Source organism: Parasteatoda tepidariorum, chromosome 6 (assembly GCF_982258835.1).
Source record: "Parasteatoda tepidariorum strain Cologne lab strain chromosome 6, Ptep-v5.0, whole genome shotgun sequence".
NCBI lineage: Eukaryota > Metazoa > Arthropoda > Arachnida > Araneae > Theridiidae > Parasteatoda > Parasteatoda tepidariorum.
This window is the reverse complement of record NC_141760.1, coordinates 59,278,257-59,294,868: the sequence shown is the minus strand read 5'-3', so window position 1 is coordinate 59,294,868 and position 16,612 is coordinate 59,278,257. Positions and strand designations below refer to the sequence as shown.

At 26.7% G+C, this 16,612-nt stretch overlaps 1 protein-coding gene and 1 long non-coding RNA gene across 2 annotated transcripts in view; both read left to right on the top strand.

Moving 5' to 3' along the window:
• Positions 1-16,612, top strand: part of LOC107443243 (alkylglycerol monooxygenase) — a 50,771-nt gene that overhangs the window by 27,306 nt on the left and 6,853 nt on the right. Inside the window, exons 6-7 of the mRNA XM_071178624.2 lie at positions 13,035-13,104; positions 16,395-16,546. Coding sequence (XP_071034725.2) covers positions 13,035-13,104; positions 16,395-16,546 — 222 coding nt within the window. The remainder of the gene's footprint in view (positions 1-13,034; positions 13,105-16,394; positions 16,547-16,612) is intronic.
• On the top strand, positions 6,475-11,053 carry LOC147808066 (uncharacterized). The gene is made up of 4 exons (XR_015434696.1): positions 6,475-6,628; positions 8,202-8,239; positions 8,899-8,975; positions 10,942-11,053. It is a non-coding gene; the product is annotated as an uncharacterized LOC147808066 (long non-coding RNA).

The following is a 16,612-nucleotide window of genomic DNA, read 5'->3' as shown; positions in this document are numbered from 1 at the left end:
CATATATTTTCAAATATCGGTATGAAATGTCGAAGTTTTATATTTGGCAACACCTAATCTTTCTCTATATATATTTTTTTCTTTATTTTTATTATTTTTAATAAAGTCAAGAGGGATATTATGAAAATCGCGTAAATGAAAAATTTTTCCACAACAATCGATAAATATTTATTAGTTAAAGAAAAAATTAAAAAGAACCTTTTAAATTGTAATAACTTTCAAACAAATAAGAGTTTCTAAGAGGAAATAAAGACTATGTTACGGTTATAAACTAAATTTGGCTCTTTCAGCATACCAAATTTAACTTCTGCAACTGAATGCTTGCGGCCATAGAGCGGCCCACGTGTTATTTTTCTAACAAGTTTAAGAATAAAAATAATCTTGACTTAATTTTAGAATTATTTTTTAATTCCATTGCAATTTGCGTTCAATCTCCTACATATCTGCGTAATGTGAAGTTTCTAAATCTAACAGTGTCTGATAAAGTGTAACGTTAAGTTGAAAACCCCAAAACAGTGGCGGTGTCAGGGACCTTTTCAGTCTTCTGACAGAGAAGGAAATTTATTAATATCTGCTCGTTTTACGTTAATTTAGCAATGCAGTTTATTTTTCCAACTTCATATAAAAAGAAAGTTTTAGGAATGATCAATGTTAATGTTATTATTCTAGGTTCTCATGCGTTCGCACTTCTCGATTAGACCAATTTAATCGAAAACTTCAACACTATTATCTTAAGTAAAGAATTCTAAGAGTCATGAAAAAAATCATGATAGCGTCTCGAAAATCAAAAAGCATCTCGAAATGTAATAATAAAAAATAAAGAAGACAATTTTTGAAATTCTTAGAATTCATTGTTTTACAGACTGATTTTTTTCTTTTTCTTTTCACCAGAGCGTATTTTTAATAGTGTTATATTAAATTACTTTAAAGCATTTTATAATCTTTTTATAGTTAACTTATACACAACTATTGTTCTCCTTTTAGGCAGCAATTATTATATAAATATTAATACTGAAGAAAGAAAAGAATTTTGTATTGTTCTACGAAACGTTTATTGGCTGGAATTAATTATCAATTTGGCCCATTGACTGACAAAAGGATAAAAATTAATTTAGACACCTTTTGTAATTTATGACGACCTTATAAAAGATCTATCCAAGAAAAAAAATGATCAATGGGTATCCAGTGATTGGAATAGTGCATTTACAATTCTCTCATGTTATTAAACTAATAGTATTCTTTGACTTTCATTAATCATTTTATTAACAAAATTGTAATTGTAAAGTATATTTTTTCTCTCTTAATAACACATACTTTTTTTAATTTTTTATTTTAATAATCTTTTTAATTTGGATTAATTCGGTTTTTAGAAAACAGTTCAAACCAATCTTTCAATAAAATTTTGTATCAATAATATCTGATATCTAGTAACTTATTCTTAGTTTATTTGCAGTTAAATATAATAAATTTCGCAATTATAGTAGGAATAACGAAGTTTACCTAATACGACATAGTTAAATTAAATTTTTACTCTTTATTTTGTAAAAAATTTTTTTTTTTTTGATATTCATATTTTTTGTAGAATATTTATTTTAAGGAACTTGTAATTCAACGTTGAGTAATTTACGCTGAGTAATTTTTTTGCCGTATTGACTTATTCATTCTTTATTTGACTTAGCTCAAATAAATATAATATCTCCCGAAATTGGTTATATGGGGTTTATATCAAATAAACCCCATATAATCAATTTCGAACAGTCCAGTAAACATATCTTAATAGAAAATTAAAGGATTTAAGTTTCCAACTCAGAATTTTAACACCTTAATCTTTACACTACTATAACAAACCTTAAATGAAAATATTGTTTCGAATTATTTTCGTTAAAACAAAAACAAAGTTTACTCACTGTCCCTTCCTTACACAGGGGGGTTGCTCTCCCAGGAGCGACCCATCATAATAATTAATTATCGAATTAGTGCTGCTTTAAATAGTTTTCGATAAAATTATAATAATTTGAATTATTATTATTAATGATTGCACTAAAATTAGTAGTTTGTAATGCAAGCACTTTTGTACGTTGTAAGAACTAGCGCTTTTTTTTTTTGCATATATTAAATGTAAAGTCAATATCAAAAAGAGAATCATAAGAATTTTAATGATCAATTTTATGCAATAGAATTTCAGGAATAAAAAGGAGTTTGTAAGTGTATTTGTGTGCCCTTCATGATATTAAAATATTTGTTAGTAAAAGAAGTAAAGACCTTTATTTTAGAATTAAGAAGTTAAAGTCTACTTTGAGGAAGACGAGTAGGTGATGGAATGTAGCTGTTTCAAAAAGAGATCCTTTTCCTCTCTTTGTTAGTGTATGGTAACTTGAGAAGTTAACGATGTCCGGTTATGCGTTTCTCACATCCCACCCTGTTGGGGGTCAGAGTTCTTGAGGAACTTCAGACTTTTCCAATATTTTGTTATTTTTTTATGTTTTGAATCGATCTCCCCTATCATCAATTTCAGTTTTAATTTCTTTTCTTATATTGCTGACGATTATTATTATTTAACATTTTCATAAGACCACTATTATGTTCAATTGTTCGTAATAAGTTTTTCATTGAACTGTTTATTTTTTTTCCTAAAAAAATAAATAAGCAAAAATATAACAGAAAAACGCAAAATTCTCATACTTCGCAGATTGCGAAAAGCAATACACCGTAAAAGTCATTTACAGATCAAAATTGTGTTTCTAAAATGTATCTAACAAAAATCTTTCAACCATTTGTGGGAAATTAGAAAAGTAAATGAAAAATAAATATATAAATGAACTCTAATTTTTAAAAAAATATTTTTTGATTTAATATCAAGGTCTTATTTGATTAGTAATATAACTTGTTAAAAATGGAGAGGGTCTCGCTTTTTATGCTTTATAAGTACAACAAAGCATCATAATTCTTTGCACTTTTTTGGATTTTTAAACTCCTTGTATCTGAACAGTCCAGAGCTTGTAAATGATTCAAATAAATCAAATTCATTCTCATTCATGTGTTTTAAAATTAACATTATTCAAATTAAAATTAACATTAAAATATTATAAAGCGAGAAATCAGTTACAACCTGTCATAATTCTAACAATTGATATAATAAATCGGTAACTTACTTAATTAACTATATTTCGTGGTTCGTGCAATAATGAAGAAAGCTAAAATATAAAAAGAAAACTGTAAAAGAAAAATTAACGGTAATTAAATTGTTAAATCTTCTTATTTCGCATCTTCATAAATTATTAAAATTCAATTCTTCTCTCATCTGGACACAAATGCAATTAAAATTAGATCTTTTGAAATTCATGCATTTAAATTTTTTACTGTCTTAATATTTATGAGTTAACTCAGAAACTTCTAACCGTATTTCATTTCTTAAATTAGCAAAAAAGTTCAGAAGGAAAAAATAATTAATGTACTCTGTTTTTATTTAATTTTGAACCAATACAGAAAAATTTATGAACGGGCAATGTTTAGGGAGGAAAACTCCTTAATTCTTTGAGTAGAGAAATAATAATACGTTACAATACCATGCGTTTCTTTCTAAATTAAAAATTCGTTAGGGCGTAGCCAACGGAGTTAAATTATTGCCGTATGCGCCATTGATAACTTCAATCTACGTTTTATTATCTGTATTTTATTTGTAGAGCAAAAACTGCAAGATTTAGAAAAATCAAATTACAATGGACTGTAGAGAAGTGTACAGGGATTACGATGGAATGAAGAAAATGTATGATCGATAATTTGTTTGAGAATTATTAACTCCTACACTCAGTGATTAAAAATATCGTATGAGCCGCTCTGCTGGACACAAAAATTCCTCTACAGAATTGAAATTTTGTTTTTCTGAGCAAAAACAACAAGATTTTAAAATTTGAAATTACTATGGTTTATAGAAAGAAATACAGAGAAAATTTAACATTCGATAATAAGTATTATTAACTCTTATACTTGTAAAAAAAATACTATATATGGATGATCTGTAAGATGAGAAAATGTATGATCAAAACTACCAAAATATTGCTAAGTTTACCATAATTCTAGCTCTATGGAAACACCAAAAAACTCGATAATTTTTACCAAAGTGTTTGGGTAATGTTTTAGGTTGACAATAAGATGAAATTTTATAATGTTTGTTAAATTTTGGTAAAATATGGTAAATAATCATGTTAGCTAAGAGCATTTTCTTCTTATAAGCCTTTATTCAATAAAATTAACTGTTCTGTTTTGTATTTTCTACTAAATGTGTGGTAATAAGAACTATATTTGTGAAAACCAGAATTTCTGTTAAACCCTTACAATTTGAATAGAAAATTTATCAAATAAATGGTTTAAATGCAGGATATATTTTAATTTTATTACCCAAGTTTTTTTTTTTTTTTTAAACCAGAAATGTCAATACAGTTCCGTAATTTTACCGAATTGTTTTCTTCGTATTTTCCACTTAAATGTAATTATGCAGTTAAAATTCGATGAGCTAAAAAATCATTTTTATATGTAAACCTAAAACGAATTTTCTTTCGAATTCCAATTTATTTGAAAGTCATTTCTAATTTAAGTGTTCATTCGTGATTTTTTTCAGGTATATTTTAAATATTGACTGTTTATTCATTTTTGCAGAAAATTCATTTTTTCGTCAGGAGATCTTTGTCTTTTTTTTAATTTTGTAAGCTCGGACTGAATTGTGAATTAAGAGTAGCGAAAGAGAGAGAGAGAGGGATTTGCATGTTGCAGGATATAAATCTTAACAGTTAAATTGACTTTTTTAAAAATAAATAAACCTAACAATAAAAAGTATTCTCAGTTTAAACTGTTAAAATTCTCGTCAACAAATAAAATAATTTCTCAGCAATTTTTCTTGTTTTATTATTGTAATACACAATCTGTATTCCTTAGGTCAAATCTTCTTTAAAGTGCAGATGATAATTTTCAAGTTGAGGTAGTCCTCGAAGTCGTTACGATTAGCATTTTAACAAAACATTCTTACATAACGCTACTTCACTTGTACATTTTAAAAGCAAAATATTCAGCGTTTCAGTTTAAAATATTGGTTTTTAAGGGAAGAAAATAAAACAAGGATTTAAGGGAAACAATTACGCTGATAGGTGATCGGAAACGGGGGGAGTCAGAGACTCCCTGTTTTTCTTTTTTTAATTTTCGCATGGAACAATTCCTTAACAGAAAGAGTTAATAATATTTATTAATAATACATATTAATCTTATAGAGAAACAGGATTTTATTTTTCTGCACAGGAAGTCAAAACATTCATGTAAGCATTATTTCCAAGTGTAGAAGTATAAAAGTTTTTCTGAAAAAAAAAGCATACAAATAAGTTTTGACATAATGCAATTATTTAATTTCGTGAGTTCATTTATCGTTGGTAATTAACTAAATGTTTTTGTTATTTAATTTATTTTTCCTTTATATCACCAGAAATTGTTTTTAATAATTTAAAAATAAATATTGATCTTAATTTGAGGACATCTTACTGTCTGAAATCACAGGACACGTATTTTTAAAAAGAATCATTTAAGTGACCTTGTTTCCAATCCTTCAAGTTAAGGGAAAAAGAGAGGGGAAAGCGAACGTTAAGCACTTTAAACCCCCTTCCCCGATTCTAAGAAATAATCTCCTCAACCAGGTGGTCCACTTACCCCAGACGCCAAAAGATTCAATGGTCGCCAAAAAATTTGGAAAAAAAAGGAGATAAATAATGGAAATGGTCAACTTCAAAAGAGGTCTCCTTTCTGTTTTATTGCAGGAATGCGATACTCAACAGCCTAAGAAGGACAAGTAAGTAAACTTTTATTCTTTAGCTCATGTTATATTTTCAGTACACTATTATTTATTAATTTTTCACAAATAATTTGTTTTTATTTTCTTTATTTAGTTTTTAGTAATTATATTTTTTAATCGTTATATTCCCCCGTTTCCGATCACCTATCCGCGTAATTGTTTCCCTTAAATCCTTGTTTTATTTTCTTCCCTTAAAAACCAATATAGTGTAAGTTACCATTTTAGTTTTAAAATGAATTATAAGTTCCATTAATCCTAACAATAGAAAAATGATTTTATATAGCTATTTAAATCAAATGCTTCTTTATTTTTTTAAAAAGTTTTTAATTTAATAATTATTTAAATTAATTTACTTACTTAGTTTAATTACCTTATTTAATTTATTAAAAAAATCGGTAGTCATTTTTTGCCAGGACCATGTATTGACAGCGCGTTTCACCTTTTGTTTCAAATAAAACTTCTGATCAGACCTAAAGGGTTTTCTTCAAATATGTTTCCGACCACTAAAAAAAAAAAAAAAAAAAAAAAGAAATGGTATTAACATTTTCTAATTTTTTATTAGTTTATCGTATAATTTAAATTTAATAATTTTTTGATAAGAGTTTTTTAAATTAGAAACGTTTAACAATCTAAAACTCGTTAACTGGGAAAACTCTTTCTAAGTTTGCTTTTGTTGCTTTGTAATTGCTTTTTATTAATGTTATTTATTTAATTTTTTTTTTTGCACGGATGGAAATACTGTAAGAAAAATCTTTTGGAAGAAAAAATCTTTTGGAAGAAAGGTCAAGATAAAAGGTAAGAACATCTCAAATCTTTATATTAAGGGTAAAATTTAGGATTAAATTTTTAATAATATTAGGAAATAACTTTACTGTTATTGAAGTATGTTTTTTAAAACATTTTTAAATTTTTTAAATAAATAACGCATAATTTAATCTGCAAAAGCATTTTCTTAAAATGTCTTTTAAAATTTTTTTCATATTTTTGAAAAACTTTATATTTATAACGAACGTTACATTTATAATGAATGGTAAAAAAAATTGTTTTGGCCCATATCTTTGTGTACAAAAGGGACAGGAAATTTGATTTTAAGTAAACAGAAATGCTGGAACTGTCAGGAACGATGTAATTTTCGGCCAAAGCATGAAAAAAATCTTGCAATAAACGGTCGTGAAATATAATTCACTCTAAAATTCACGTTAACACTATGTAGCCAATGAGGTTAAAAGTAATTAAGATAAACATATACTTTATTATCCCATAAAAGAAATCTACTGCAACATATTTGCATTTTTTAAAATTATTTAAAATAAGAATATTTTTTGTAGAAATAAATTCAAAGTTCTTTTTAAGTATAGAAATATTTGCAGCATAATATTTTTTCTTTCTTCATAGAATTAAGTTTTCTGTTTCTAGCTCTTTTTCCAGTTCTTGTGCAAATTTTACTATTTATCTAATCTTATTTATCTTTTTCTTAATTCATTCTCTATCTTAAGATTTATAGGGTTGTTTATTTTAAATCTCTTCCTGTTGAACTTCCACCTATTGAAATTTTATTTTTAAAAAAGCATTATGCTTGACATATTTTCCGTAAAAAAAAAGTGATTTTAATTGACTGTTGAATATATATATATATTTCTGATGATTACTATGTAGTGCAAAAAATTAATCTAAATATTTTTTGAAATTATAATGGAAGAGGCAAGGAATTTTATTTCTAAAATTAAGGGTAACCCGGACAAAAGTAATATATTGGACTATTTTAGTATCTATAATTTGAATAGACTTCTATATCTGTTATGCCGGATTTTTTTTCCTTTCATATCTTATTCCTTTTCTAAATTTGAATTAGAGAACAAAATTTAAAAAAGAAAATTTTTCACTTTAATACTACGTCATGTTATAAAAGAACTATAAATTACTATTTTCTTAATGATTGTCATTTATAATATTTGATTGATTTGATAATGTAATTTTATTATAAATATTAGGCAGAATTTATCTAAACACACATTTTACCCCATTTTTGAAAAAGATGCATAATAAGTTAGGACTTTAAATTCGATTTTTTATTTTAGATATAAACTTGTCCTCTAAATTTACCCTTTCAATTCTGAACTATATTTTATAGCATTTGCCTAGTGTAATTATTTTAAAGGCAAGATCATCAGTAGTTAATACTAGTTTACGATAAGCATTGAGCATATAAAAAATAGATGGTAAACATTAAACTTATTGTCAGATATATTGTATTGTAAATAGTTAGAAGCAGTTTTTTTTTTCTCAATTCATTGTTCTTACTTTGTTGATTTTTTGCTGTTTTTTCTATGGTTATATTCTTATTGTTTTCTTTTTCTTTCATGAAAAGTCTGGAGAGACTGAAAATGGCAGTCAACAGAAAAGAAGGTAAGAACATGTTAAAACTACATTTTAACTTAGTGGCATCCATTTTATATTCTATAATTTGTGGTATTCTTTGTATTATTGAAATACTTTATGATTATTAGTAAATAATTGTTTATAATTTTAAAGAAAATATTTTTTTGAATCCTTAACATTTTTTAATCAAAATACTTATTTCTGATTAGCAAAAGTACTTTCCTAAAAAATTTTCAAGTTTATTTTTGACTTTTGTAAATGTTGACCACATACTAGACTAACAAACATACCATACACATGTTAGACTAAAATTGAAAATTTTAAATATACTAGAATTTTTTTTTGAGGTGGGAAACATTTTTTTCGTCAAATGATTTAATTTTATCATAACTTATCTAATTTTACCTAATTCTAAAAAAAATAATCTAAATTTCGCATTTCAATTTTGAACTATATTCTATAGTATTTGCCAATGGTAATTATTTTATAAGAAATATCTTCAGTAGTTAATAATAATTTCCGATAAGCATTGTGCATGTACAAGATAGCTGGTAAACATAAACTTATTGTCTAGAAATGAGTTCTAAGCAGTTTTTTTTTTTTTAATTTAATGTTTTTATTTTGTTGATTTATAACAGTTTTTTCCACGCTCATATTCTAATTATTTTTCTTTCTTTCATGAAAAGTCCAGAAATTCTGAGAATGTGAATGAAATAGAATGGTTGAGTACTAGAATTAGAATGAACGAGAATCAACAGAAAAGGTAAGAACATGATAAAACTACATTTTAACTCAGTAGCACCGATTTTATATTCTATAATTTGTGGAATCTATTTTACAAGTTCATAGCAAAATTAGAAAATCTACTTTATATTCTATATGTAGAACTGCAATTTTAATAATTTCTTCGACTGTAATTTGTATTAAAATATTTTCAGATTATCAATAAATAATTTTTTATGATTTTAAAGGAAAAATTTTATAAGGAAATATTTTTTTTTTAAATCGAAATTTTTTAATCAAAATACCTGTTCTTGATTTTCAAAAGTACTTTCCTAAACTCTTAGCTTTTTAGCCGCCTAAATTTATTACTTTTTAAAAAAAGTTTCAGCTCGTTTTTTTAAAAATTATGCCTATACTAGAATTACTTGTATTTGTTGAGAGAAATTTCTTTTTTAGTCAAATGATTTGATTTTATCATAGCTTACATGTCATCTTAAAGTAAATTTCTTTTCATAATTTTTAAATATTAAAAATTTAAAAGTAAAAATTTATTATAGAATAAATCTTAAAATTATTGCATAGCTGTTATTAAGTGCTATGTACTGTTATGATGTTTAATATATATATATATGTATATATATATATATATATATATATATATTTCACTGGTTTTCAACTGGTTCTCTTCAAATTAAAATTTTTTATGTATAAAAAAAATTTAAATATTTTAAAAAACCGTTTAGTTTAAACCAACCTATCTTGATGGCATAAAATTTATATTCTTTAGTTAGTTTGTAAATTCATTACAAATTCAGAAAATCATTCCTCTTTATCGCATATCTTAATAACTTCTTCTATAATAATTGGTATATCATTTTTAAGTAATTAATACTTAATGGAGTATAATTTTGAACGATCATATATTCTTTTAATTGTTAGAAATTTTAATCAAATAACATATTTTCAGATTTTAAACGTACTATTTTAAAAAATTTTACATTATTATTTTTTGCATTTTTAAAAACCTTTAGTTTGTTTATTTCCTTGAGGTTAAAATTTCTTTTAATTAAATAATTTAATTTTATATAAACTTAAAATATTTTCACATATTAATTTAAAGTAAAAATTCGTTCATAGTTCTTAATCGTAAAAAAGTTAAATTTTGTTTAAATATTAACATTACATCACATATTAATAGCTACAAACTATTTTGGTGAGAATGTATTCTTTCTAAATTAAAAAATATTAAAGCTTTGCTATCAAATTCTTTATTTAAAATGCATTTTTATGTTCAATTATTCAATAGATTGATCTGTAGTTACAAAATGAAATATATAAGCATTGTTAAGCGATATGTACCGCTTCAATTAGTCTTCTAACTTATGGAAGCATTTTAAAAGTTAACAGTTTATAACAGATGAGTTTAAAGTAATGAAGTTTGGTCACCACTTTTAACTTTTTTAAAGTCAATCATTTTTTTCTCTATATATAAACTAATTAATTGTTTCATAATACTGTAAAGAGAAGTTTTATCCAGGTTGTTTCGTTAATTCATAGGATATTATTCATAGTTCTTTTAATATTTGATGCTGCAATTTTTTTCCATCCAAATGAATCCGCTATTTTACACATTTTTTTTTAATTGCGAGATGGAATATTCATTTTGTGCTATTATTACCTTTTGTTACAATCAGCTTAAATTTATTTTTGTGACAATCAATGCTCGCTTGTAAGTAATAAAAAAAAAACAGGTGGTTTGAGCAACTTTATTAAATTCTATAGCGTACTATATTTATAAGAGAAAAACAAAATTTTTGAAAATTATTGAATAGAATTTTTCTTCGAATATTTCCCTGGGATCAATAAAAGTATTTTGAATAGTTAGAATTAATTGATATTATAACTTAACCCAGAATTAAAATTCGTCAAAAATTAATTAGATATTTTGTTTCTGTACGTATTATTTAATAAATCTGTTGTAAAATAAATTGGTTACTTTTTTGCAGGAAAACTAGATTCATTGTGAAAGAGAATGCTTATAAAGAAGTTATTGTACAGTTATGTACTTGTTTGTATTTTGATTTGTTATATTGAAATAAAATAATATTCTTTTCTTAAGGTCATGTTTTATTTTAAATTTTATGCATTTCATTTTTATTAAAATTCCAGCTTTATTTATTTAAAATCACAGAAACTGATGTGTTATTTACAGGTGCCCAGTATATATATATTTTTAAAAATATTTATAATGTGTCTTATTTATCTAATATTGAATATGAATAATATTGAAAGAAAGTTATCCAATATTAAATATGAATAATATTGAAAACAAAAATAATGACTGGGTTGTGGCTTTGTTTCTATCTAAAAAAGCTAATTGTAGGTTTAATATATATAATTATTTTCATTTTTTTTATAACTTAAATAACTTATACATTAATATATATAATTATTTTAATTTTTTTTCATAACTTAAATAACTTATACATTAAGTCGCAATATGTTTTTATCTTAGAATAAAATTTTTATTTAATTTTACCTCATAATGTGTAAAAAAATGTGAACACTCAATTAAACACACAATGTTTTTATATGATTCTACTTTTAACTTATTGCATTTATAATTGATTAAAATTAAATAAAAAAGAAATCTATTATATTATGTAAGAAGATTCATTGGATGATAATTTATCATAAATTAAGCAATTTTTTCCAACATTTTGCTTTTTATATTAGCATAAGTTTTTTGCATGTAATGGCAGTTATTGCTTTATTACAATATAAAAAGTTAAAATGCAATAAATTACTATAGCTGATATCAGCAGAGTAAGAGAAAACAATTTATGTTCCTTAAATAAGAATTGTTATCAACAACATGCAGCAAAAAGTCTTTGAAATTTAAGGAGAACTCTAATAAATAAGTAAGTGACAAAAAAAAAAAAAATTGCCGATATACCTAACATAAAGGTGTGATACCGGCAAGGACGGCATTAAAACTTTCTATTAAACTGAGTTTGAGGTGAGTTAAGGGTGGTACGCCGGCAAATAAGGCAAAGAAGTTCGCCTAAGCACCTGAAATAAAGGTGCGATACGGGCGAAAACGGCATAGACGTTTTCTAATCAGCCAACAGTTAAGGTGCCTTAACGGCAAGTGAGGCAACGACGTGTGCCAGTGAACATATTCAGCTTTTGATAAAAAGGCAAAAAAGACATCATAAAGGTACAATAAAAGCCTTTACGGCAATTTTCTCTTTATTCTGTGAAAAAAAATTTTTTTCCGGTATTTAACAGGCAAAAATGGCAAAGTAATCCAGAGGCAACAAACTAGTTCCGGTCCTTTAACGATTGCCGTCGCTTTGCCTGAAATGCCATGCACTGGCCCTCATTCTGGCCCAGATTTCACTTTATTAACGGAACCGATACGGCAATGAAAAGCCCGCCGTAATGGCACTTTAGGTGAGCCGACATTGTCCCTTCACTAGCCCTAAAGTCGTGTGCTTGTTGGGTCCATTCCCAGAGCGGGATTTGAACCAGCAGCCTATGGCTTCGCAGTCAGGCACGCTAACCGCTCGGCCACCTGGCCGGCTCTATACAATTATTTTGGCCTTATTCTTGATCGAGAAATTACATTATTTTTTTATCATGTTCAAAATTATTAATCTGTGAAGTTTAACAATTAAAACTGTACATTTAATAGAGATCTACATTAAGGAAAAATTAAAAAAAAAGAAAAGAAAAATACTGTAGAATGAGATAGGAAATAAGAAATAGTCCTGCCTGGCAAATTAATAACAAAGAATAGTACGCATTAATGTAATGATTGAAAAAGACATGTCAGGTTTTTTTCAATCATTACAGTCATTAAATAAATCAGTGAGTTTTGTTTATTGCGAGTTTCCCTGTGTTAAAAATTTAATTTTCCTAAAATGCAATGGTTTAAAAGCGCTGTTTTAGAGATTATAATTCGATTTCCCCTTATATTGAATTGATTTTACACTACAGAAGAATTTATCAAACATAATATATTGTGAGCATTAAATTCTTCAAAATATAATGTAAATCAATCTTTTTTATTTTTAATGAAGTGTTAACTTTTCAGATTATTGGCAAATTACCAGCACCAATAGAGTTCTTTCTCAGCACTCCTAGTCATCATAGAGCACATCATGGTAAGTTATTGTACTTCACTTTTTGACTCGCTTATTTGTTTAATTTCGATGTGAGCACATCTTTCAAAAATTTTTCTATTTAAGGAGAAGAATGACTTGGAATATAAAACAAAAAATATATTCGGTATTAATACATAAATACTTGGGACTAAGCCCTCTGTTCGCTGCCGCTTACCAATCTCGATTATTTCATCTCAATAATTCATGTATCTTGGCATCAAACAGTGTTTTCTACTAATGCTGAAACTATTTTTTGCTGTCTTTGAGTATTATAATTCGGAAAAAATATATAGAGAAAAAACATAGCGTTTACGATTTAGTATTAATTGCGTACTAATCTGTACAGCTGGTTCTAAAAAATCTCCAATGCACAGTATATAAACAGTTAAAAGAAGTATGGGCGTACAGTTTATCAAATAACAATTACACTGTAAAAATTCCGGATTAAATTACAGTAAAAAATACTAGCACTCCAGGTGCCACAAAACAGTTTATCGTAAAATCTTTTTTTACCATAAAAAGTAAAAGCAAGGAATCTGATATACCGTAATATTTACTGACATATCACTGCATCATTGTAATTAAATAAATATGACTGTAAAAACTATGATATAAAATGTTACTATAAAATGGTTTTTTACTGTAAAATGGATTTTACGGATGAAGCATTCAGAGTGCCAGTACCTTTTACTGTAATTTGATCCAGAATTTCTTACTGTGTATGGACTTTTTGCTGCTTTACATCTATTAAGCAGCAAACTATTTTGCTGCTTTACAAGTGCTACTATCAAGTCACAATCCAGACCAGCATGAAATCATATTTTTTTTTTTATTTTTTGCCATATTTTTAATTAATAATTATTCCATATTATGATATAATGAATCAGAAGTATATTTCATTCTCTCATTTTATCGAATTGTTTTTTATGTGCCTTAACTTCTTGGCTTTTAATAATTCATATTATTTATAAGTCTTACCGTGTTTCTCTCAAAAAAAATCATAAGATTAGCTGACCTCGCTGGTTTGGGTGTTCACCTTAACGTTGCATTTTGTTTTAGTGAGCAAAGATTTACAAACTTGAAATTACTATGGTGTAAAGAAAAGTATACAGGGATTGAGATGGGGGGAAATGAGCATTCGATCATTAATTAAAGAATTATTAACTGTTAAACCTGTTGGAAAAAATACTGTAATTCTCGGTCAGAAGGTCGCGGGAATGCAGCTATAGAGGTAAAATTTAGCACGCTGAAAGAGCTATATTTGTTTATGAATTTAATTCATAGTTCTTTTTTTTTTTTTAAATTCCAGTTTGCTCGAAAGTGTTTATTCAATTTTAAGTGCTTTTCAATTATTTTTGATTCACGTTTGATTTTGCTTTGATGCCGAACTTTTCTGAGACTCAGAAACTTGAAATTTTAAGGGTTTATAAAAAATGTACAAAGAGTTTTTCGTGAATAAAAAAAAAAATGATTCGATTATCAGTTCAGGAGTTATCAACTGATTTGTTGTTAGAAACCATTTTAGTTGTTCTATTGTCTGCTGAAATACAACTACAGAGTTGACATTTGTTAGACCATTTGCATATACAGACTATTTGATGATACACCATTGCTGATAGACCATTTGCCATCATAACTTTAACAAGAGTTGTTTTCTTCGAAATTCTTATTTGTGTTTTATATATATATATATATATATATATATATATATATATATATATATATATATATATATATATATATATATATATATATATATATATATATATATATATATATATATATATATATATATATATATATATATATATATATATATATTTTTTTTTTTTTTTTTTTTTTTTTTGAAATTTTTTTTTCTGAAATAATAATTATTTTCCCTTTGTTTTAGAAAAATGTACCTTTCTCCGAATTTTCGTGCTTGATTTAATGTCAAATAGCTTATTTACAAGCTCGCGCTTGACTTGATGTCAAAAGTAACTTAATTTATGACGGTTTGGTGTTGCAAGATATAAATCTTAATATTTATATCGAAGCTTTAAATATATAAAGACTGAAGAGAGAGAAAAACTTTTCCCAATGTAAACTGATTTATGATAGAATGTTATCGTTATTGTATGAACCGAAGAGCCATTACATTATGACCACCCTGCTAATAACATGTAGGACCACCTTCAGCCCTCAAAACTGCCAGCACCCGCCGTGGCATTGATTCCACAAGGTGCTGATAGGTAGTCTGAGGTATCTGGTAACAAGCGCTCACCAACTGGTCCTGCAATTCCCTCACATTGCGAGGGGGTAGCGTGGCAGCACGAATTTGATTTTCCAAGTAGGATCACAAATGCTATATTGGCTTGAGATCAGGTGAATTTGGGGTCCAAGACATGACTTGAAAGTCACTGGAATGTTCCTCAAACCAATCCATGACGATTCCACCTTTATGACATGGTGCATTATCCTGTTGGTAAACACCATCCCCCGCAGGAAAAACTGTTGCCATGAATGGGGGAACTTGGTCTGCAACTATGTTCAAGTAGCTTACAGACGTCAAGGATTGTTCTATGAGGATTATGGGTCCTAATGTGCCCCATAAAAGCATTGTTCCTGGGCGAGAAACCATGAATACCTGGGCGAGCCCATTGTTATAGATGGAGGGTGGTCATAATCTAATGGCTCTTAGGTGCATTGTTAACAAGTAATTTATTACTGCTTATTGCGTCGTCGATATGGTTATTACCTTTATTCTTAAGTTTAATTTCCTTCAAGTACGTTTGATTATTTTTCAGACCCTGCTATCTTTTCATTTCGTTACGATTAGCACTTTAGTAAAATGTGCTTACATAAAAATTTTAATAATAATATATTTTCTAAACAAAATAATCTTCTTCATTGATATTTAAGAAAAAAGACTTTTATGAGATCAATAGGGGGAAAATGGTTTATGGCCCTCGAAGTTGATTCTGAGAAAAAAAAATTATTTGCTCACGGACAGGAACTGTTTATTCACATCAAGGCCCCATCTTCACTGTGTAATAACTCTCTACGGGTACCGATATTCCATGTTAATGATTTTCAAAAATTTAGTCATTCTTAAAATGCAACTGATTACAATCCAATAGTCATTTTCTTAAAAAAAAATGTACATAAGATGTTGACCCTTTTGATCTTCAATAATGAATGAGAAGCAACCACAAGGAGCAGAGCCACCTATTTTTATGCAAAAAAAGTCAATATCTATATAGAAATGCATAAAATATATGAATGGGAATAAAAAAGGGAATTTTTTTTAGGTCGTAACAGACGTTATATAGATAAAAACTTTGGCGGATTTCTTATCATATGGGATCGCATATTTGGAACTTTTGAAGCAGAAGATCTTGAAGAAAAACCACTGTATGGTTGCACTACACAAACAAAATCATTTAATCCGTTGATTATACAGGCATGTATACATTTTTCGTTTTTGTTTGTTTGAATATTAGTTTTTCCATATGTGCTTGTTGGAAAA